The 25349-nt window shown below is 39.0% G+C and overlaps 1 protein-coding gene across 4 annotated transcripts in view; it reads left to right on the top strand.

The window, feature by feature from the left end:
* The window catches only part of RHOT1 (ras homolog family member T1), a 58869-nt gene extending 33897 nt beyond the window's left edge, over positions 1–24972 (top strand). Inside the window, exons 12-21 of one of the 4 annotated variants that reach the window (XM_070740439.1) lie at positions 1522–1606; positions 3695–3840; positions 5958–6058; positions 6155–6285; positions 7259–7342; positions 8150–8269; positions 9560–9762; positions 13118–13261; positions 22784–22927; positions 24849–24972. In XM_070740439.1, coding sequence (XP_070596540.1) covers positions 1522–1606; positions 3695–3840; positions 5958–6058; positions 6155–6285; positions 7259–7342; positions 8150–8269; positions 9560–9762; positions 13118–13261; positions 22784–22927; positions 24849–24966 — 1276 coding nt within the window. In that variant the 3' untranslated portion in view covers positions 24967–24972. Of the gene's footprint in view, positions 1–1521; positions 1607–3694; positions 3841–5957; positions 6059–6154; positions 6286–7258; positions 7343–8149; positions 8270–9559; positions 9763–12444; positions 12519–13117; positions 13262–22783; positions 22928–24848 lie in introns of all 4 variants that reach the window. The other 3 variants (XM_070740437.1, XM_070740436.1, XM_070740438.1) reach the window with 3 other exon arrangements.
* Positions 24973–25349: the final 377 nt, after the last annotated feature.

Here is a 25349-nt window from a genome sequence, read left to right as displayed (position 1 = left end):
GGGGAATCCCAGCAGCTCAAAAATGGGCGCTTCGTTGGCAACGGAAGTCCGGAGGTGGGGTTTCCCAGTGAGGGGAGCCTAAGTGAAATCGCAGCATCGTAAAAACACAGAGGTCCGGAGGTGGGGTTTCGAGGACTTCAGTGTTTTTGTGATGCTGGGAAACCCCACTCGTTTTTGCGATGCTGGGATTCCCCTGCTGGGATTCCCCTGCAGCATTGCAAAAACACAGAAGTCTGGAGGTGGGGTTTCCCATGAAGGGGAGCCTCAGGGGCATCCCAGCAGTGCAAAAACGGGCGCTTCGGCTGGCAAAAGGGGTGAATTTTGGGCTTGCACGCATTAATTGCTTTTCCACTGATTTCTATGGGAAACATTGTTTCGTCTTACAAACTTTTCACCTTAAGAACCTCATCCCGGAACCAATTAAGTTTGTAAGACAAGGTATCACTGTACTTTCTAGAACAGTGATGGCGAACCTTTTTTACCTCGGGTGTCAAAAACACAAGTGTGCCCTCCAGAGACTGAAAATGCCCTCCCACAGCCTCCGCATGAGACAAAAATCAGCTGGCCAGCGTTCACATGTGCACTGGAGCTGAATTAGGGCAACAGCTCAGGTGCTGGCAGATATGGCTCCGTGTGCCACCTGTGGCATGTGTGCCATAGGTTCGCCATCATGGTTCTAGAACATGAACGTCTGTTGACTTGACCAAATAATATAACTCAGTGTTATTTTCCATTGTGTCCAAGTAGCTTTGGGTTGTTTCTACCCAATATAGCAACACATATAATGCTGAATTGGATCTATTTTTAAGAATATTGCTCATAGCATGAAGTTATTCCAATCTATTCATCAAGAGGAAATATTTAGTTAGTGTCTTTACATTTTGAAACCAGTATGAGATGATTAGAAGGTTATTGGGGAATTATGGCAGTTCTGGAGAATTGGAAGTAAATTTGAACACTTACATAGCACTGGATTTTAAAGAAAATATGACAGTAATTTTTTACAAGATATGATCATTAGATCATTCTGATCCCAATTGTTCAGGACTACCTCTATTACATTCAGAATTTGAATATTGTTCATCTCAATAGTAACTCTTAGAGAACAACTGCAGAAAGAGTAGCTGTGCTTATCTCTTGCTTATGGGCTTTGTAGGATCATCCGATTAGCCGTTGAAGATAGGAATAGTGGGCTTGTGGTCTGTCAGTCTGTCTGTCTATCTCTGTATGCATGTACAGTATGTATGTATTTATTCAACATATGCTACCCATCTTACTTGGAGGTGACTTCAGGTGGCCTACAGTCATTAAAAAAAACCCCACGTTAAAACATTAATGCAGTTAATAGTAACATTAAATTAGTTTAAAATTGACAAAGAGGAAAAAGTAAGCAAGATGCACGATGGAAGGTGGAGTTTTTACCTTAGTCCATTAACCACTTCCATTGTGACTTGCCCCCCAATTGCAAGACTCACTCTGGGCATACTTCTTTTTCAAAGATCTTACTTTCTCTCCAATCAGGTTAAAAATACCTTCTGACTGCACGACAGAGTTAAACCATCACGCATACTTGTTTCTTCAAAGCATGTTTGATAAGCATGATTTGGTAAGATTTTAATCTGATTTTGGGATTGTTTTGTATAGATGAACACATGATCAATTGAGTGATTGGATATTTTTTTTGTAACCGGCTTCAGACTGAACATTCCTGGCAATACACAACAAAGCAAGCACTATATATATATAGAAAGCACATTCATTTTTTATATATATATATATATATATATATATATATATATATATATATATATATATATATGTCACATGTTTTTTTTGCTGAATTTGAAAATTAAGGGAGACTAGGATAGATCTATTTCGGCCTTATTTTGGCCTCATCAGCTAGCCATACCCACTGGGATTTGAACCTGCAACCTTTGCCTTGTAAGGCAGAGAATTATCCTCTAGGCTACAGTATCCAATCCCTTCAGCTCTGCACCAGGGAAGGGTTACATATTTTTGTGTCGAATCACCCTGGTTATTGAAGGAACCTCACAGCTCCTTATTTGCTCTCGGCCCAACCCAGGGCCATTTCCAAGGCAGTTAATTTTATTGATAGCCGACAATTCTATCTGTATGTGTCACATGTTTTTTTGCTGAATTTGAAAATTAAGGGAGACTAGGATAGATCTATTTCGGCCTTATTTTGGCCTCATCAGCTAGCCATACCCACTGGGATTTGAACCTGCAACCTTTGCCTTGTAAGTAATATATATATATATATTACAACTACCACATTTTTCGGAGTATAAGACGCACCCTTTTACCCCCCAAAAGAGGGTGAAAACTTGGGTGCATCTTATACACCGAATATAGGCCCATCCAGCCACCCCCACCCTTTGGCCTCTGCCTCCTAGCAATTTACCTCCTTGCAGCAAACAGTGCATAGCCTGATTTAGCAAAAGCAAGCAATTATCAGCCTCCAGACCTACAGCAGAAGCCAGGTGCTAGAACTGAAAGTGAAACTAGCTGCAAGGAGGCAAATTGCTGGGAGGTGGACTGCTGGCAATGTTGGATTGCTGAAACTGCAAGGAGGTAAGTTAGTAACTGTAAATGTCTGTAAAATGTTCAAATTATTAGACTTATTTTTTAAAGACTGCTTTATTATTGTTCTAGACAACTTAACAAAATGAAGAAGCTTTTTAAAATAAATGCTTGATCTGAAGAGGCCCTGTGCTATTGTATCTTCTTTTAAATAGCAGAGAATACTTCCAGAAAGCCACATCAGTTTTAAAGATCTGTAAAAGTATAATCAGAAATGTAACAGTGTCCTGTTTTAGTATTAAAATAAGGCAGCTAAGTTAAACCCTGACTTAGTCATGTTTGGAGCAGATCCATTTAAATAATTGGGAGGAGTTAGTGTGACTACCTTTAAGAAAACTTTCTGGCATTAGTATACTGCCATGATGTACATTTCTCAAATTCTTTGCTAGTTCTATGGGTCACAGTGCACAGAAATATACAGCAAACATCTGTACTGTTTGCTGGGTGATAGAGGCCTTTTTTCCTTGTTTTCCTGCTTCAAAACTAAGGTGCGTCTTATACTCCGAAAAATGCAGTATTCGACACACCCTTAAAATGAATGCCCATAAACAATTAAATAGAGTTGAAAGCACTGGTGGAATATAGCTGTTTTAACTGCTTTATGAAACACCTGGAGAAACAGTGCTTCCTCAGTGTCTGAGAATAGTGAATTCCAAAACATGGAGCCATAGAAGGAGAGGCTTGCCATCTAGCCCCCACCCCAGTTACTTTCTGAATATATTTTTCAAATATTATCTTTGATGTTGAAGGCACTTGAGATGATTAAAGTACATTAAATATTTTACTTGTTTTGTTGTGCACTGTATTTTAGGATTTGCCAATCAAGTGACTGTGTTGCATAAAAATACAGTTTTTGTGGGTCCTTTGTTCTGTCTGGGCCTGGTTATTTTCTTGCAGATGTTTCATTACCTAGCTAGGTAACATCATCAGTGTTAGAAGGGAGTGGGATTTGCTCTCTGTTTATCGTTTTCTTTCTCAGAAGTTCTTAATCAAAGCCATCGTAGGCACGACTAAGTGAAGCATAGAAAAGCTATGTCAGTTGTCTTACTAAACAAACCTAACTGGCTATAAATAAATATAAATCTGTTTTCAGGATCGAGACTGTGCTTTGTCTCCTGAAGAACTCAAGGATTTGTTCAAAATCTTCCCTTACATGCCATGGGGACCAGATGTCAACAGCACTGTTTGTACAAATGAAAGGGGTTGGATAACATATCAGGGATTTCTTTCTCAGTGGACGTAAGTGTAGCATTTAAATTAGAGTTTACCCACAACTTGTTTAGAAACAGCTATTCTTTTAATGGTAGAAAGTGAAAAATGAACTGCTTTAAAAGATAGTTTATGTGATTGGCACTACTAATATGTGGCTGTTTCTTTGGATGTGACTATTTCTAGTTGCAAATACATTATTATATTATTGAAAACTCCCAGCACTCTTAAGAACAAACACATTTGAAAAAGAAATGAAGCCAAAATGCTCTTTCTCATATACTATGATTTAATCAGGAAGGAAGTGTAATAATCATATGATCGTAACCCAGACACTTTTCACAAGTTAATTCTGCATTGAATTAAAAGCCAATTGCTATCTTTGAAATTTCATTAAGACCAGCTTAATAAGGATTGCCGTACTTGTTTCACACAAGCAGGTTGCCCAAGAGAACTATTACTATGACTAGAAATAGACTACTTGATCTTTCTTTCTCCTATCCATTCCACTATCTTGCCTTTTTAATACAGTGGTACCTCAGTTCTGGAACGCCTTGGTTTTCGTACATTTCGGATACCAAACAAAATTTTCCGCAAAAATTTGCTTCGGTATCCGAACAAAAATTCAGATACTGAACAGAAAATTTTGTTTACTATCCAAAATGTGCGACCAGGGCAGCTTTGCAAAGCAGCTGCCACAAGATCTGAGGGGACGGGGTGAGAAGGAATGGGAGTCAGGATCTGACACGCCCCTCCTGGCCGCCCTCTTAACAGCCTCCCAGTCTCTACCATATAACTGCTCCAAGCTGCAGGAAAGGTAGGGCTGGCTGCAATACTGGCAGTTTCGGGGGGCTCCTTTCCTCAGAGGTTTAGTTTGTTACCTCCAGGCAGCTGCCCCAACTTTTTCCCAGCGGCGGCGGCTCCGGCGGCTTCCCTTTGAGGAGCAGCATCAGCGTCGGAACGTCACGCGGTTCAGTTCATTACCTCCATGCAGCTGCCCCAACTTTTTCCTTCCTGGTGGTGGTGGCTCCGGCGGCTTCCCTTCATCGTGTGACGTTCCTGACGCTGCTGCTGCTCCTCAAAGGGAAGCCACCGGAGCCGCCACCGCCGGGAAGGAAAAAGTTGGGGCAGCTGCCTGGAGGTAATGAACTGAACCGCTGAGGAAAGGAACCCCCCAAAGCTGCCGGTATTGCAGCTAGCCCTACCCTTCCTGCAGCTTGGAGCAGTTAGATGGTAGAGACTGGTAGGCTGTTAAGAGGGCGGCCAGGAGGGGTGTGCCAGATTCCGACTCCCATTCCCTCTCACCCTGTCCCCTCAGATCTTTATCCCATAGGAAATAGAGGAAATACTATAGATTTAATTGGTTCCCAGCAAGTCAATGGGCTGGGAATCAATTAAATCCATTTCCATTATTTCCTATGGGATAAATTAATTCGGTCCTCGACCAAATCGGTTCTTGACCACACTTCCGGAACGAATTGTGGTCGAGAACCGAGGTACCACTGTATATAACATACAAACTGATAAATGTAAAGCATACCTTAACATTATAAAACCTTGAGCTGTAATTCAGTATTGTTTAACTGCACCTCTTTATTTATGTGGTAGGTGAGAAGTAGTATATAAGCACTGATACAAATATTGCTAATTTTGCTTCCTGCTGCCTTAAAAGCTTAAATTTTTTTTCCAGGGTTTTCAAATAGGGAAGATGCGAATTCCAGTGCATGAGTACATATATAAAATAGTCCTGGATTTGTACTGCAAAGTGTCCTTAAGGCAGGAGTCCCCAACCTCCAGGCTGTGGCCTTTTTGGAACTGGACCACACAAGCAGTGGGCAAATGCGTGTGCGAGCACAGCTCCACTTGCACAATCAGGAGGTGCTTGAAGCTCCATTTGTGCAGGCGCACGCACACAGCATGAAGCTCTTTTTGTGCAAGAGTCAGGCCTGTGCGCCTACTGCTTGCGCAAATGGAGTTGTGCGCATTTACATGCATGCCTGCCACTTGCCTGGAACTATCCTCTTTCTTACCACACATCCACACACACATTCTCCCCCAGTCTGCCAAGCCAGAAAGGTTGGGGGCTGCTATCCTAAGGCTACAACAAATGCTGAGAACTTGGGAAACATAGTTGTTTTCTCTTATAGACTAACTACATACTTGGATGTACAGCGCTGCCTCGAATATCTGGGCTATTTAGGATATTCAATATTGACTGAACAGGAATCCCAGGCCTCAGCAATTACAGGTACTGGCTTTCAGTTTTCCCAACTTAAGTTTCCTAAAGTAAAGCATTGGGATTTTAAGGAATATGTCTCAATGTTTGTCCATTTTTCTTTTAAAGTAACCAGAGACAAAAAGATTGACCTTCAAAAAAAGCAGACTCAGAGGAATGTGTTCAGATGTAATCTAATCGGGTTGAAAGGTTGTGGGAAAACTGGAATTCTCAACGCTCTGCTTGGAAGAAATCTCCTGGTAAAACCCTTCTTCTGTTTTTCTCTAAAACAATGTGTTAGAGTTGGGACAGAATTGCCCGTTGACAGCACTTGGTTACTGCTTTTACAATATGTTCTTAAAATGGTTCTTTTCATCCACTATTTCTTTTTATTTGTGATCCAACAATTTTGAAGGAGGACAGCAGCACAAAATTACCGTAATTATGGGTCCTTTGGAGCCCAAAGGAAATGTACTGCTAAGTTAGTTGTGTACCAGTATTTAATGTTCTGGCAATACTGCTTTGCTCTACAAGTCCAGAGTGCAGTATTTGCTGATCATATTTCTACATTGCTCATCTCACCTAAGTGACTCTGGGCAGTATACAAATGAAAACCGTGAAAAGTGACACACCGTAGTTAAAAACTGGTTAAAAACAAAGTTTAAAAGTTTAGAGGTAACGGAGGTTAAAAGGTAGAGGGAATGCCCTCAAGTGACCATTCACATCCACAGTGGTATGTTATTCTTACACCATACAAATTGCCAAAACCAGGTATGGTTGATGGTTTTCCAGAAGGCTGGAATATAGTGGGAGCTTACCTCACTTTTGGGGGAAAGATGTTTCATGGGACAGGCACAACAGCACAAAAGACCCTTTTCCTAGATCCCAAAATTCTTTAGTTGAAGAGGTCCACAGCAACCCCACCCTGACTGATTGAGTAGGACAGATTGATGAAATAGTCTTCAGGTTTCTGGCGCTGTGGTGTGTGCGAATATCAGCTGGCCAGTGTGCATGTATGTGCCGGAAACCCAAAGACCAGGTGATCAGCTTGCATGCACTCACCAGAAATCAGAAGAGCAGCTGGTGACAGCACACACGCCCATAGAGAGTGCTCTGCATGCCACCTCTGACACAAGTGCCATAGGTTCACCATCACCGATCCAAATGGATGTATGAAATACACTTTATTAGAAAACTGTGTTTTCTTACAATTTTCTTCCTTTGTGGTTTCAGAAGCAGAAACATATACATCCAGAGCACAAATCCTACTATGCAATTAATACTGTTTATGTGTATGGGCAAGAGAAATATTTATTGGTAAGTTATCCTTATAATAACATATAAATTTGACTTTTCCCCTTTTATGAGTACTAATGATATTGCATTTTAATAATATACATGCCCCCCTTCTCCAGTTTTCCATTGTTAATCTTTAAAAGCATGTTTGGGATGCACAATTAACTATTGTGAACCTTCTTGCTACAATGTGAGATTATTACAAACAGCTGTCTCTCATAGTAAGATACATATCCTTTTCATGACAAGATTTTTCTAGGGCACTTCGTAACAGTCTAAGCTTTAATTTTTTTTAAAAAAAATATTGAAATACAATTTGTAAATATTAAAAAATAGAGCAGGCTAGCAAATATTCATAAAAATGGATCTATATTGTAACAAACAAGATTCATAATTTGAAATATTAGATTGGGGGCCTGTTATACACATACCATCTGAACTCATTTTTGAGCTTGCCAGATCATTTCTGTCTGCTGTATATCCTAACTTGAGGTTGGAGCTGGCACATCCTTGCTCTTTTTGTTTGGGTTAATAATATGTCTTTGGAGACTATTAAATGAATGGTACATTGCTTGAACAGTGTATGTACTAGCAATAAAATGCTGAGAAGCCTGTATTTGCAATATTGTGCATACACAGATATAATCCAGTGGGGGCAAAAATCCAGTACCAGTTTGGGTCTTTAGATTTTTTTAATAAAGCGTCTATTATGTCCCGCAGAATAAATTTGGAAATGCCTAAAAGGCTGCAGTGAGTACAAAAAGGCAAATTTGATACAGTGTTTGTAACTTTTACAGTGTCTGACATTGCTTTTCTTTCTCTTTTCAGTTACATAATGTTTATGAATCTGATTTCTTATGTGATGCTGAAATCATCTGTGATGTAGTCTGCCTAGTGTATGATATCAGCAATCCCAAATCATTTGAATATTGTGCCAGAATATTCAAGGTTTGTATCCACATGGAAAATAATTGTATCATAGAATCATTGGTTTCAGAGGAGCTGTATAGGCTATTGAATTCACCCCAGTCAGTATAAGAATCCACATTAAATTGCATTAAAACATCCTAACAAGTGGATTTATTTATTAGATCTAAGGATCTTTGAAAAACAACTACCTTTCTGAGAAATTAATTCTGATAGTTAAAATTGTGTAGATCTTTTAAACATCTGGGGAAAAATTGGACATATCTGCAGAGAAAACCATCAGTCTACTTATTCCATTTTGGTTCAAGGTAGTTGACATTATTAGGACATGGCTATTTCTATTTGCTCAGGATTTTAATATTAATATTATTTTTATTTATTAATCAAATATAGCTGGCTGCCCATCACACAAGAAGTGACTGGGTGACATACAACAATATGTACATCTGTATAATTTAGTCCATGTGGGATGGTACTTAAAATGAATGAAGGTGAATATACATGTCCCAGGATAAAGTTTCAGGATCCAAAGTAGCTCAGTCATCAAGACCAGAGGTTTTGTCTTCTGAGTTTTCAGACTTTTACTGGAGCCCATCCCCAGGGAATTCTCTCTGGCAGAGTGTGTTAGCTGTGTTAGCTGTTGCTTATTGCTTATTGAATTTCAGTTAAACAAGGAAACTTAATTCCAATTTTTCTGTGGATTAAGGAGGAGCTACTTTCCGCTACGCATGTTCTATTAGGCTTCCATTTCTAATCTACTCTGCTTGAGAGAAGTTCCCACATGATGGGCTATATCAAAAACTTGAAAAACAAAACCTCTGGTCCCAGTGACTGACCCAGATTGGATCTTGGTACTTAAAACATTAGTCATATAGTCCACAGGTGTCAAACTCGCCACGTCACATTGCCATCGTGTGACATATGACTTTTTATCTCTTTGCAGAGCTGGGGGTCAGGTATGGCCTGCTTATGACACACCCAGCCTGCAGGCCGCCAGTTTGACACCCCTGATTTAGACTATGAATGTGTTAAGTTCCATATCTGGCTGATTAACACCAAGACAATTTTTTTTCACACACTGGATTACTTACTTCACAAAATGGCTGTGAATCTATAGTAGGAAAAAACCATGATAACCATAGGGGGTATACGTGAGCTGTATGAAAGAAGGATGACATATACATTTTAAAAAACCTAGATTGCACCCTGAAGATATGGCAGATTGCTGAATTCACTCTGCAGATTTTAAACCTGTGTATTTTATTGAAGCTGGTGTTTAACTTTTATTTCATTTTTATTTTAAATGCCTAGCAACACTTCATGGACAGCAGGACACCTTGCTTGGTGATAGCTGCCAAGTCAGACCTACACGAAGTTCGGCAGGAATACAGCACTTCTCCAGCTGACTTCTGCAAAAAACACAAAATGCCTCCACCCCAAGCCTTTACTTGTAACACCGTGGATGCACCAAGTAAAGATATCTTTGTTAAACTAACAACAATGGCCATGTATCCGTATGTATCCAAAACACCTTTATCTTCATACTGCATGGATCATGACAGTGTTGCATGCTCTGGTTGCCATAAGGATGGAACTCTGTGCCCCAGTGAAATTGTGTTTAGCAGCAGAGGGAGATGTTAGTGATGGATATAAATAAATATCAATAAAGGGAAATGACCCCAAATTGGCAGAGAAGTATAAGTACCTGTTTAAAGAAAAAATAAATTATTATGCCCAAGATTTGGCACATAATCTTTTGACAGAGAATCTTTGAAGACTGGGACAAATTTGAATTAGTTTAAAGAACATGGGGTTCGATTCTCACCACATATGCATGTATTGCATTGCTCGTTACCATTACTCATCCATTAATACAAAATTGTGAGTCTGTCCCAAAAAGATTGGAGCCTCATATGCGGAAACAAAATGTAAACACAGTTTTGTCTAGTCTTTTTAAAATGCATCAGCACTAAATTATTTATCTTTCTAAATGGATAAGAAATGAATCTTTAGGTTTATGTATAAATTAGGATCATTTTGTTCTCATCAGCTTATTTCTCAGCATGCTTTTTATTCGATCTGTGCCCATTTCCTTAATAAGCCTGTTTTACATAAGATCCAAGATCCAAAGGATCGTGAAATTAGTTCTATATTGTCACTAGGTCTTTGGCTTGAGGAATAGCTCTCTCCTCAGATGTCAAAGTAGGGCAATGTGCAAAATGTTTCACCTCAGAGGGTTCTGACCTTAGAACAGGCCCATAATGGAGATAGACCACATCTGGACCACTTGTGGAAGAACTTGTTTTAAGGTTGAACATTGCATGACGGAACATTTTGCAGATCCTAATGACAAAAATGCTTGCATATATAAAATTGTTTGCTGTTGTTTTGGAAATGTGGCATTATGCTTCTATTCTATTCTAAGCAAAATAACAAACACAAAATCTGAAAAATTGTCCATCAGTCAGTTACATTTTGAAATAGGGATGATGAACGATAGTAGCTTGATTCTAGGGGATAATTCTTACTTGAATTGTAAATGGATTAATTTCCCTTGATGACAATTAATCAGCCTTCTCTTTCATCTCAGGGAGTTTTAGCAAAGATTGCTTCTGCTTTGAATGATTCCGCTTACTTTTTTGAACTTCAGGCCCTAACAGACAACAAAGAAAAATAACCCCTCTAAATTACATTTGAATTTAGCATTCTCTTAAAATGAAAGGTACAAATATTCTGATGAAAAGACTTGCTGCCATCAGCTTCAGAACAAGGTAGAATAGGTAAACTATGTGTTACTTGATTAGAGCTTCTTAGCAATCAACTTTATAGATACTTTTTAATGCACTTAGTTAGGAAAACCTGTATAAAATAAGGACATTTACCTCACAGTCTCATGTGTTTAAAAGTACCTCATAATTTACTAAAAAATGAGGGAAGTAAAGATCCTTCCCCCCCCCCAAGGCGTCATTACCCTAAAGCAAACTGCATCAATGCTAAAATGGAAAGCTTTAATTTTCCTTTGAACTGTGCACCTCTCCTTTCTTTCTAGTCACCCAGGGAAGAACCGCTAGATGATTAGTCTCTTGCTTATTTGTCTCTCTCAAAAATACATGGCTGCTGGTAAAATTTTGAACAATCGGTGTTTTCGCGCATTTGTAGAGAATTGTCAAGCTCGAGACGTATGACCTTGAATGGTTGCTATTACTCACTGAGCATCTCACTCTGTTGCCAAGCAAGCCCACTCTGCAGTATATGCATTTGACAGGACAAATCTTTCCTGCGGGATTCGATTTAGACGTCCTTCAGGTGGCAGATTCAGAACTGTGCCATAGCGGATACTAAGTGCATCCTAAGGCCCCACAATGTATATACAGTGATACCTTGTCTTACAAACTTAATTAGTTCCGGGACAAGGTTCTTAAGGTGAAAAGTTTATAAGACGAAACAATATTTCCCATAGGAATCAATGGAAAAGCGATTAATGCGTGCAAGCCCAAAATTCACCCCTTTTGCCGGCCAAAGCGCCCGTTTTTGCGCTGGTGGGATTCCCCTCAGGTTCCCCTCCATAGGAAACCCCACCTCTGGACTTCTGTGTTTTTGCGATGCTGCAGGGGAATCCCAGCAGGGGAATCCCAGCATCGAAAAAACAAGTGCTTCGCTGTCAACGGAAGTCCGGAGGTGGGGTTTCCCATGGAGAGGAGCCTCAGGGGAATCCCAGCAGCGCAAAGACGGGTGCTTCGCTGGCAACGGAAGTCTGGAGGCAGGTCATCCCAGCGGCGGCAGTGGGTTTGTAAGGTGAAAATAGTTTGTAAGAAGAGGCAAAAAAATCTTAAACCCCAGGTTTGCATCTCGAAAAGTTTGTATGACGAGGCGTTTGTAAGATGAGGTATCACTGTATATATATATCCCCAGTATCTATGGTTCTGCTGGAATATAAGCTTCCTAGTTGTTTCTGCAAAGACAAAGTCTATGCAAAGCAACCTCTATTCCAGGCGTCCCCTTCACCACTACTGGGGAAAAAAACCAAAAAACCAAATGGCAAAAGAGTTTGCTCTTATAGCCAGGAATTGGAAATACGTTGCCATTTAAATATTGGCTTTTCTGTTTGTAGCTCTCTCATAAATAGCTATTGACCTAAATTCTCCTTTAAAAATAAAATAAAATCAAAACACCGCCATCTTTCTGTACCCAATTAGACCGCAGGGAAGCATCTTGAAGGTGCAAGGATCGGTGTGCTGCTGGGTGGGAGGCTTTCAGTTGTTCAGCGAAGGTAAAGGTGCTTCTTCTATTCCTTGGAGAGTCCAATTTTGGAGTTGCGCGGGAGGGTGGTGGTGGAAGACATTTAAATTCGGGAAATTCTGCTCTTCTTAATTTCTGTTTGCCAACCTGGGATATTTTAAATATTTGGAGAAATCTAAGCAATGGCGTATTTAACTTTCTTCCCTTGATTCTCTTAAGCATGTGTGTGTGTGTTGGTTGGGATGTCAGAGGTAAGGGTAGCTGTTGCTTAATGACTTTCAGTTAAAGAAGGAAACTGAATCCTAATTTTACCAGGGATTAAGGAGGAGCTGCTTTCTGCTAGGCAGATTCTGTTAGGGGTCCGTTCTAAGCCCAATGTGGGTGATTAACGGATTGGGTTTGTTTGCGGGGTTTTCCCTTATGGGGACGCCAGTGTATCAGCGCAGTCCCTTAAAATACAGTACGCTCCTCCTGGAAATTAGCTCAGCTTGACTCTACCCTTGCCTCGCTTCCTGACCCCCTACTCCCACCCGAAATGTTCCCAGTTCCTATTTCTCTTGGTTTTGGCTCAGATTTCTTCATGGTTTCTGCCCGAGGTCTCAACTCCTGTCCTTCTGTGTGTTTTCGCAGCCATGCCCGGTTACGCTGTATGTGCACCTGCAACAGGTGTACATTTTGCATCTGTCAGAACCTCCTCAACTCAGACTTGCTGCAATCTGTAAAGAACAAACTCTTCACCGCAGTTCTTAACAGGTCTTTGATTTTATTTACTAGGTACCAGCTGTGCTTGGAAATTACATGAATGAAACCCATTGCTGAACTTTTGTAAACTGACAGACCTGTCACACCATATCCATTAAGCAGCCAAATGTCCTGCCAGTTATTGATTGACTTGCTACAGATGATGTATGACTTACAAATAGCACAAAAAAGTAAAATTTTTAAAAATTACGAGAAAAAAATCCTAAACCCCAGTAATAGAAGCTATTAACACAGCAAGGAAAATCTCGTAACTAATAATTGCCTACTGCTATATCATCCAGCCCTAAGGGCTTTCCAACATAACCAGGTCCACTTCTCTGACCCCCCACAATGTTGGTACAGTACTGGCTTGGGCTTGGTTGGAGCATCTTCCAAAGCAGGTGGGCACCAACATAAAAGGTGAGCCCCTGGCCCTTAAGGACTTCAGAGAGACCTTACCTACGAGAAGCTACTGGGTGGACAGAGATGGCCGAGAAAAGATATTTCTCTTTGTAAATAGTATTTTTTCTATTCTGTTCAAGGTAACAAACCTTGAAGAATATCAGTGTGATTACTTGGCATCAGTTATAGGAATTGAGTTGGCTTGGGAAAGCAATTCAGAAGTAATGGCCCGGAGAGTCTTCATCAACTTATATTTTTCTTACCGACTCTGAGAAAGGAGTCAAACCTTATTTCTCCATCCATAAAATCAACATGTCAGTGAGTCGACACTCGTCTCTGAAACCATGGTTTTGTCTCTTACCCGACAATCAATTTGGGAGGGGAGGATGCACACACACCCAATGACAAACATCCTAAATATTAGTTACATTTACTTCCAGCATTCGGAACGTATACCATTTGGTCCTTATAAATGGATATGATGTGATAAGATCTGTGGCATTTTAACAACTAAATCAACCCTCTTTAACAAAATGCTACTCATTTTAAGAATGCACAAATGATTCTCTGCTCAGGATATTCCACTGGTTTGGAAAGAAAATTTAAGATAAAGAATTATCTAATAAAAAATGTTCCTTCTCGCAAGCAGTACCACATCTCATTAATGCCGCATTGCAAATTCTTTAAATGTTTTCATACAGACAAAAATAGGTTTAACGGACTCTTTGCATGGTCGCATTTGAGGCACATTGGCCTAAAGAATGAATGAGAGTTCAAATCAAATTCCTTTTCAGTGATACTGCAGTTCCTTCTATGGCAGCATTATTATTTTACGTCCTTTGATTATGCATTTTGATATATAAAGTTGGAATACATGAATGTTTGCTCTACTATTTCAGTGTGTGGAGGAATATAAAAGCATTATATCCCTGAAATAAGAAAAATGCAAGAAAATATATAATCATAGGTAAAATGGCTGGAAGGAATTATGCCATATTAATAAAAATCCATTTCTACCCATCTTCATTGGATTAGAATTATGGTAAAAAAGAAGTGTCTGTTTTAAATACCATCTGCCATTGAAGATGATACCCACTCATTTTTTGAATGTGACATAGAATAGTAATTTAATATCTATCTTAGAGCATCCAAATCAGAAAAAAGATCACCTACTACTACTTACCTACTACAGACAAAATCAACCAACTACTTCTTGCAAGCATCAGTGACAATATCTTCCACAGTTGGTTCCCTGCAACTGGTGTTTGTAGGCATACTCCCCCTAATCTGATGTTGGCCCTCAAGAAGCCCATCCTCCATTAATCTATTCATTCTCTTTGAAAACCATCCAAGTTAGTGAGCATTCACTACTATGGGCTGTGGGAAGGAGTACTTCTTTATGTCTCTCCTAAATCATCTTCCAGTCAGTTTTGCAGCTAACCTCTGATCTTGGTCTCCTAAGACCAAGCTACAATATGCTGTCTTTACGCAATATATGATTTTATATACCGTGATCACATACTTTTCAGTCTTGGTTATCATTTTTATAAGCTAAAAGAACTCCAAATATGTTACTCTTAGCTCATAAGAAAGGTATTGTAGCTTGTTGATCATTATGGCAAGCATTCAGAGTTTACCTGATGTTACTGTGCCATAGATTTATCTTAGGACACGGTGTTGATAGTTTTATTTTATTCTCTTTCTTAATGTTCCCTCACATGGACTTTGCATTTTTCATAGCTGAAACATATTAAGCCAGCAATTTCATTGAAATATCCTTTATAACCTTCAGATCTTCTTCCTAATATATTAAAGCCCATCAGTGTTGTGCTGTCGTACGCATTACTTTTCACGTACTTAAAGTTACCCTCTGTTTGCCATTTAATTGACCATTCAATCACTTCAAACAGATTCTTTTTCTGATCCAGTTTTGAGACACTGCAATAGTACCTGTCCAAATGGTTTAAGTGATATTTTTTATGTTAAATAAACTCCCCCAAAGCCTTCTGAGATCAATCAGACAGTTAACCGCTAAGCTCCTTGTTTTTCAATTGAACTTAGAACCAACAATAATTGGGGAAAGAGAGATCGGTTTTGTGTCCTTATTGTCAAATCAGATTAAGTGAAATATCCAAATGGCCATTCTAATTGTCTCTAAACAGAATAGAACAGAACAGAATAGAATTCAATTCTTTATTGGCCAAGTGTGATTGGACACCCAAAGAATTTATCTTAGGTGTATGTGCTCTCAGTGTACATAAGGAGAATAAAATACATTCATCAAGAATAAAAAGATATAGCAATAGTCAAACTTAGTGATAGTCAAGGTTACTGATAAGCTGTCAAATCATACTATAAAATAAATAAGAACAATATAATTGAAAGATACAAACAACTTGGTTATAGTAATAAGTCTTAAAGAGATAGATACTAGTAAGGAAGAGAAGAATAATAGTAATGCAGTATAGATACAAAGGACTAATTTAAATAGTGTAAGACACTCAACCAATCAAATAAAATTAGTCACTGGGAGATCTTACTCTTGACCAGCCTTTCAGATGCCTTTTTGGGGGGAGCATTGCCTTCCAAACATATCAAATCTAGTAATCTGGTACACACTGAAGAAATTATAGTTCTGTCTTTATTGAATATTTGTTTTGAAGATTAATTCACAATCGACCTGAAGCTTAGACTTGAGGGCTGACTGGTTCCCTTATAGTGGTAGAAATTATCTTTATCCAAAATGTCTTGCAGAAGTCTGCAGCTATAGGTGAAATAATATCATGATTAGCCATCAGCCCATTCTGTTGTGTCACAGAAACATTGCCTTCCTCTGCTATCTCTAAAATATTTCCTGCCTGGTCCTTTTAAAAGCAAATGAAATTTCGTGCTAACTTATGGATTTCTGATTTAGAAGGAAGACATTTAGATTCACTTGTTATGGTGGCACTTGGTCATATGATCTGTAATGTTCCATCAAATGAAGGATGCAATCTATTCTATTTCTCTCTCCATCCATTAGCATAATTCTGTAGTATGATTGATCTTCGCCTCTCTCTTTCTTTCTTTCCTCTGAACTCTGAGTTCTCAGAATTTTTAAAAATAATTTTAAGATTATTTTGATTTAAAAAATGATATTCCATCATAAATGTTGCTTAGTGCTGCATCTCATTTAGTTTGAAGATGGTTGTTAGAAGAGAGTTTTGTAAGAAATTCTTTCTTGTCTTCCTTGAAACATTTACCTAACCAAGCTTAGAGGAATGCCATTTTTTCCAGGTCAACTGGAAAACAAAATTGTTAGCTGTCTCAGCAGGACATATTCAATCTTTCGATCCATTAGAACAGTTTTACACTGCTTGGAAGATACAACGCCTATTTTTTCCACATGTGATAGCCTACTTTTGTACACAACTGAATGGATTATGGATGGATGGAGGAGGTCAAACAGTCAAAAATGCAGTAGTAGTATCAATCTCTTTGGAACTGAACTAGCTATAACCTGCATTTATTTTTATCCATTTCCCTCCAGATTGCCCACAATTCAGTGGATATAACACAATTCTTATTAGGCATTTTTTGTTGTGGAGGGTTATGTTAGTTTCACTAACAGAATGAAGTTCTATACATCTCTTCTCAAAAGTCCCAATAAGAATAGGAGAGCCCAGTTGTCTTTTGAATGCCATACAATTGAAGCTTGAATGAGTGAGAATCGTTTATGTTTTAAAAATGTATTCAGATAAAGAAAATCCATTCTACTAGATGTAGCCTTATTTTTAAAAAGGGATTTATTGACCTTTAGTCTAGAAATCTAATCAGATGTTATATTCACTTGAAACAGAAAATGATAAGAGACTATTAGTAAATTTCCTATTATTGTGTGACAATTAAAGGTAAAAAAAAAATAAAACTTTTAACCATGGGCTTTAGCTCCATGGGTCTTCCAGTTGAGGCAGGTAGATCTATCATTATAAAGTTAGGATTTCATTTATTGTGAAAGTGAGAGACACAAATTGTTGATTTGAACTGGCCAGGATTTTTTCTTCTACAGGTTTCAAAAGAAGTGGGGTTGTATGTAAAGCAGTATATACCGCACAGAGTTTAGGGAAAGAGAACATTTGACCATGCTGGATTATTTTGATTTAATTTGTTTTTTCCTCTAGGTCTTCGTTTTCATTTCTCTGGCTGGCACTTACACTCCTCTTGCTGCATTCCTGTGCATCTTTTTAAAAAATATTACATTTCTAAGTATATTTTCTAATTCATTGTGTGCTTTCAAACCATTGGCTTGGCGTTTGCTTTTTGCTATTTGCATGTGCCATGAATGGTAAAGACTGATTTACTATTTTTGCCTCTGCCTCATCATCTTAAAAAGAAAGAAAGCTTGTACCTCTCATAGAGTTTTCAAAAATTCAATGAGAATATCCCAAAGGTGCTTTTTCAAAAGGCAACTGGGCTTTCTTTGTTTTTCCTTGAAGATGTTTTGCCTCTCTTTCCAACAGCTTCTTCAGTTCTTGGATGAGAAGCAAAATGTCTTCCAGGAAGTCCAGTTGCCTTTTGAAAAAACACCTTTGGGACAACCATGAACTGGATGACTGAGAATCTCCATTAGACATTTAATGTATATACTTTACTGTTGAAGTCCCCAAATATTTGAGCTAGCTGGAGTGAAGAGTTTGAGAACATGTCATGGGGATGCTTACAAAGTCGTTATTTGTTATCTTGCCTTTTGGGAGGGTGGGACACTCAAGGGGGCATATATTATCTTTTCCTATTTTTCCACATTGAAATAGAGCAGTACCCCAAATAGAGCAGTACGCTAAAGGTAAATTTTGATGAGTGAGGGCAGATTTAAAGCTGTGTCTTACTAATGACAGCCCATACTATTGCACCAACATTAAGTCACCTAGCTGCCCTAGAGAGCATAACGAAGGCCACAGCACCCATTAATCTTTTCTACGCAGGCTGACCCTCCTCCAAAAAAAGTAGTTAAATAGTGGATGTAGCCATCCACAATTTTTAATTTCTGTGAATTATTTTGCTGCCTGTATGAAACCCAGCTTTTCTCTCTTGGAAATAAAAATGGCGGCCAAAGTTGGAGGTTTGTTGGAGTATGCTTGCTTCCATTTAATTTTTTTAAACATTAAAATAATATTTAAAACCTAAAATACAGTCATGGGAAAGAGAGCCTGAGAGGTCTTTGGGTAAACATCATCCTGCAAGTTTAGGAGCCCAGACCTTTAGCGAGTTATGTTGTTGGATCAGTTTGAAAAAGGGACTCTCCATTGGACAGTATTCTGAGCATCTGAATTTGTCATATTCAAAATTTATTATTTATTTATTTATTAATCAGATTTGTATGCCGCCCCTCTCTGCAGACTCGGGGCGGCTCACAGCAATAATAATACAATGTAAACAAATCCAATATTTAAATTTAAGTTAATTTAAAACCCCAATTTAAAAACCAATCATACATACTAACATACCATGCATAAATTTTATAAGCCTAGGGGGAGGGAAAGTCTCAATTCCCCCATGCCTGACGACAGAGGTGGGTTTTAAGGAGCTTACAAAAGGCAAGGAGGGTGGGGGCAACTCTGATATCTGGGGGAAGTTGGTTCCAAAGGTTCGGGGCCGCCACAGAGAAGACTCTTCCCCTGGGTCCTGCCAAACAACATTGTTTAGTTGACGGGACCCGGAGAAGGCCAACTCTGTGGGATCTAACTGGTCGCTGGGATTCGTGCGGCAGAAGACGGTCCCGGAGATATTCTGGCCCGGTGCCATGAAGGGCTTTATAGGTCATAACCAACACTTTGAATTGTGGCCGGAAACTGATCAGCAACCAATGCAGACTGCGGAGTGTTGGTGTGACATGGGCGTATTTAGGGAAGCCCATGATTGCTCTCGCAGCTGCATTCTGCACGATCTGAAGTTTCCGAACACTTTTCAAAGGTAGCCCCATGTAGAGAGCATTACAATAGTCGAGCCCCGAGGTGATGAGGGCATGAGTGACTGTGAGCAGTGACTCCTGGTCCAAATAGGGCCGCAACTGGTGCACCAGGCGAACCTGGGCAAACGCCCCCCTCACCACAGCTGAAAGATGTTTCTCTAATGTGAGCTGTGGATCGAGGAGGACGCCCAAGTTGCGGACCCTCTCTGAGGGGGTTAGTGATTCCCCCCCAGGGTAATGGACGGACAGATGGAATTGTCCTTGGGAGGCAAAACCCACAGCCACTCTGTCTTATTAGGGTTGAACTTGAGTCTGTTGACACCCATCCAGACCCCAACAGCCTCCACGCACCGGCACATCACTTCCACTGCTTCGCTGACTGGACAAAATACAGTTTTTGGTAAACAAAATACAAGTTTTAATTTGAGTTCATGGAAATGAACGCAATAAATAATTGAGAGGGAGAAAAAGCTAATTGCATAATATTGGAATTACCCACACACAGAGACGCTGGAAAAGTATACTGGTTTTTTCCCATACAATTTGTCCTGTGTAGTTTTGTAGAGAATTCATCCAGCATCAGAGGCATTCCAGATCCACATGTGCCTTGTCATTGTTGTGTGCATTGGTATATCTTTCCTACCATGTTCCTGATGTTTCTTTGATGTCCCCTTAATCATGGGATTAGCCTTTATGTGCTATTTACTCTGCTGGGCTCCAGATTAGGTGTGCCTTTTTGTTTGTAAGGGAAGCCAGAGGCAAATGAGTGGGAGGCAACAAGACTATTCTACCTGTATTTGTAAATGGTATATGTAAGCCAACATGTACCCAGTCTTCATAGGTGGTAGGTTTTGGCCAAAAAGGATCTACCGGTATGTGTAAGTTCCTGTTAATTCAGCAGGTAAAGGTTGCAAATGCATAGATTTTAAAAACAAAAACAAAACAGCATTGTCTAAAGACGGTTTCAGCACTGATTAGCCACTAACTAAAACACATTACTTTATGATTGGTACTATCAGATAGGATGCCAACATATTTTCATTTTAAGTGAATGAAAGATAAAATATAGTACTAGCATTCCAGCTGCAGCTGATTATACTAGGAGGAAGGTGACACTGATTTTGACATTTGATGGCAGATCTCTTAATATTTAGAATTCTCCAATGCCGGGATTCAGGAGTCCTGTTGCAATTTTTGCTAATTTCAAATTTGTGACAATGGGATAAGAATTCAACAGTACTGTATACCAAACAAATATGTGTCTTGCTTCTATGTGATCTTTCTTCTACTTCTAGGAACTGTGCAAATTTAATAGTTCCTCTTTATTAATTTTTTGAACCAATATGGAATTGGTTTATAACTTGTCAATTTCTTCTTTTGAGCCCAGTCATCATAATGTTGAAATAATAGATGGCTAAGAATGAATGTGATGAAAAGAGAGGCAGCAAATACACTTTTTGCTTTTGAAGCCAATTCAAACAAGGTTTTCTACTTGATTATGTGTGCACCTTTTATGTTTTAGCACACAAACATACACACTATTGTTCTCTCTAGATGAATTGCATTCCCAGCAGTCTCCTCATACATTAATTTCAAAAACTGGTTCTGAAATAAAGAACTTTATTTATGAAACTGTATTTATTGGCACATAGTGAATTTTAACTTATTTTCTGTACTTCGTATATAAATATCTGAAGGTGATTATCCAAAGTGTGAGGAGATCTACAGAATTAGGACTCATGAGCTCTGTCTGAGGCAAATATGAAGGGATGTCTTCTCCTGGAATTCCCTTTTTTTCTGCATGTTAGAGAAGATGAGCTTAGAAATGCCAGCTTCTGCTTTGATTGACCGGGCTGACAAACTGAGTTTAATTGCAGGGGGGGGGGGGGGGAAATGTCGTGGCTTGCTTTTTTTAAAAAGATTGGCTTGTTCAAAATGAGTCATTGTTTATTTTAAACACGGTTTACAGTTTAGTAAATTAGAGTTAAATTACGAGTGGAGGGAAACCTTTCACCATTGTAACCTACTGTTCTGCATGAAGAGAAGAAGAAGAAAAATGATGAAAAGAGCAGGATCTGGAAGTGGGGTAGCCTTTTGGAGTCTCTAAATCACAAGTATGCAAATATATTTTTGAACTTGAAATAATTACTTCCCATCTAATAGCAACCTGAACATAATTAATTGATAGGGCACCCATAGGCATTTTTTACTTTAGTCTGTGTACTTTGCTATAAAAAATAGTGGGATTCTCCTACTCCCAGCATTGAGTATAATATTGGAGGGAAATATCTTTGCCTCCTTAATATTTATTTATTTATTCATTGGATTTGTATGCCGCCCCTCTCCGGAGACTCGGGGCGGCTAACAGCAACAATAAAGCAGTGTACAATAGTACTCTGATGTTAGAAACAATTAAAAACCCATTAATATAAAAAACCAAACATACATACATACATACCATGCATAGAATTGTAAAGGCCTAGGGGGAAGAGGGTCTCAATTCCCCCATGCCTGACGGCAGAGGTGGGTTTTAAGCAGCTTACGAAAGGCAAGGAGGGTGGGGGCAATTCTAATATTTGGGGGGGAGTTGGTTCCAGAGGGCCGGGGCCGCCACAGAGAAGGCTCTTCCCCTGGGTCCCGCCAAGCGACATTCTTTAGTTGACAGGACCCGGAGAAGATCCACTCTGTGGGACCTAACCGGTTGCTGGTTAAGTTAAGCCATAGTCAGATCCCAGATAGTTTTTATGAGGAATTCCCTTGTTTTGAATGCAGGTATGGTCAAAAACTTCAATTGGAATACCCCTTCCCCATAGGCTTTTACATTAATCAGCTACTGTGCAGGAATTTGCTAATCATATAACATTTTATTGCCACTATCCAGTGTTGCAATAGACCTGTTCTTCAAAATTGCATGTCTACAAAAATGTACAGTAATTCAAAAACAAAGCAAAGTAGAAGAAGAATTCTGGAAAGAAGGGGGAGGGGGTTCTCTCACTTGGGATAGAAAAAGGAGAAACTTTGACAAGAGATTTATATTTTGGGGGGACTTGTCACTAATTCCCATGCTTCTTTATTAACCTGCACCTTACGGACAAGCCTTTCTGATTAAAGACAGATATTGAAACTGATTGTAAGCCATGTTGATGTGTAACTTCCTGTTCTGAGCCATGCTGTGAACTGCCATCTGTGTGCATGTGTGTAAAAAGGTTGAGAGCCCACATAGATGAGTTGGGTGCCTTGCTGTTGTCAGATGAGGAGAGCAGTATTGTTCACCAAGTACATGCCGTCAGCTCGATAGAGGATTCCATCTTCATGGGGTCATCCCTTGATCCACAGTTATTGGAAGACAGGTAACTCTTTATGGAGAAGAAATCCAGTAAATGACTTGCTGTGAGAGATTGGAAAGAACTAACCTATCAGCATCTATTGCCTGTTTCAGATCACATCCCTTAAGAACCAATTTTTTGCAATTAACTGCAGATAGTTTTGCACCTGCTAGCTTCGCTGATTGCTAGCAATAAACAAGCAAGGCCATTGAATATGCAAAATGTGTTGTTGCCTGGATGTCTGAAAAGGAACACTCACTCTGGCCTGATAAACTGGACTATGCTATTTGTCTCGGATTTTCTCTAATTATGGTTTTGTCCCAGTCTTGTTTACAGCTGGATCTCAAAAGTTTTCATGCTCAGTTCAGATGATAGGAGACGAGCTAGAGGCAAATAGCCTTGAAAGAGTATTATTTTTTTAAAAGTTTTTTTTCCTTGTTAAAATAAAAGTTCCTCTCATAATAATCAGGTTATATTTCTTTCAGGGATAGTTCTCAATTCTGGTTCTTCCTATATGTGCTGCCATTTTGTGCATGGCCGATTCAGTAATTTTTAACCCTCATAAGTGGACGGTAGATATTTTCACGATCTTTGGTAATAATATATTACAGTAGTTCTTTAAAGTATACTTTGGAATCTGCTCTTCTGAAGGGAATGGTGTATTCTTTTGTAAGTTTCCCATTATTTCTGATTTAGTTTTAAAAGTGCCTAGGGCAGGGAAATCTTTCTTGTGTTCTATTCTGTAATGCAGTCCTATATCAATTCTGTAATACTCAATTGAGAATCACTGTGCCTTGAACTAAGGTCATTGCAAAAACTCCTTGCTGATAGCTTTTTATCTGTTGCATTATGGCTAGCTGTGTTTTTCATGAAAGCTAACTGAGCATGCTCAAAACTGGCATGCTGGCGGGCTTGGATCATTGGTTTTGGTTAATTTTTGCTATTTTGATCTTAAATTTATGCATTTTTTTTTCATCCTCCATACACTATTCTGTTGCATTTTGGTTTCACCTGTTTAATATCTGTGTTTCATTAACTATTTGGTGTGCCTAACAGTTTTATTGTGTGGTGATGTTCAAGATTATTTTCGGTAGTTAGGCCTTCTGCCTTTGGATAGGAACACCACAGGAAAGAAGCTAGTACTATAAAATCGCTTAGGTAATTAATCTTAAGATGAAAATGCTGATTAGTAAGCAACACAGCGTATATTAAGATTTCCTTGTTGGGTGATGTGATTTCAATATATTGACCACCCAACTCCATTGGACTCTGGATGATGCATAGAACTAAAGCTTTAAATACATATAAAAACAGCTCTTGGATCATTAAGTTACATTTAAGTAATCTATATTTAGATGATTCTAGAATAGCGGCCCCCAACCTTTTGGACACCAGAGACCGGTTCTGTGGGGAATGTTTCTTCCGTGGACCAGAGGAGATGTGCTTTTGCATGCTGTCTGCATCCCATGGATGGAGCTTAGCTTGTTTACGTGGCCTGCTTGCTGGCATGCCACGGACCATGGGTTGGGGACCCCTGTTCTAGAACAGCCATTCCTTGATTAACTTGTTAGTCTTTTTACAACTACAAGTTAACAAGCTGTGTACCGCCCAATGCCCAAGTCTTCAGAAAAGCATAAAAGCAATTAGCTTAATATTGCCGGATAAGCCTAAAAGTGATCTATTTACTTTATGTTGCTGTGAAAAGTACCGTAAATGGAATTACAGATCGGTCAAATTGACCTGTTAGCTGAGTTGAAATATAACCCTTCTTTTCTGAGTAGACAGAGCAAAACATTCACTTCCCTACGTTACATCAAAAACATTTAGTTTACAAATGCCTTAAAAGAGTCCATAGCAGATCTCTGAAAGTGAGCTTGTTGCTTGCATATAATATAATCTCAATATTTATCTTTTTTTTAAAAAAAAAATATTCTTTGTATTTCAGGCACGTGACACAGGCAGACCTCAAGAGCTCTACCTTTTGGCTTCGAGCAAGTTTTGGTGCTACAGTCTTTGCTGTTTTGGGCTTCGCCATGTACAGAGCAATATTAAAACAGCGGTGATCTGGAGGAAAGCATGTTTTTTTTGAGGGGGAGGGGCTTATTCAAAGTGAGGGGGGAATCTTTTATGTACATTCTAAAATCTGCTAGAAATATTTATATATGCAAAGTACTTTATTATTTGTAATTCATGGATAAGATTATTTTAAATAATAGTTCTAAACTTGCAGTATTGCATAGGGTGTGGAAAAGAGAATTTGCATTACAGTGGCTACTCTTGGCTACACTTGTAAAAGCCAAAAGGGATTTATTGTAAAATAATTTGTATATATACATATAAATATATATATATATATATTCAGGCAGGGAGGTCTAAATGTCCCCAGAATTTATTAGAAATAAATTCCATTCATAAATGTTTCAAATGGAGTGAAACAATTGCAAGT

Source organism: Erythrolamprus reginae, chromosome 2, assembly GCF_031021105.1.
Source record: "Erythrolamprus reginae isolate rEryReg1 chromosome 2, rEryReg1.hap1, whole genome shotgun sequence".
NCBI lineage: Eukaryota > Metazoa > Chordata > Lepidosauria > Squamata > Dipsadidae > Erythrolamprus > Erythrolamprus reginae.
Note: the sequence above shows the minus strand (reverse complement) of the source record. Positions and strands in the feature narration are given on the sequence as shown.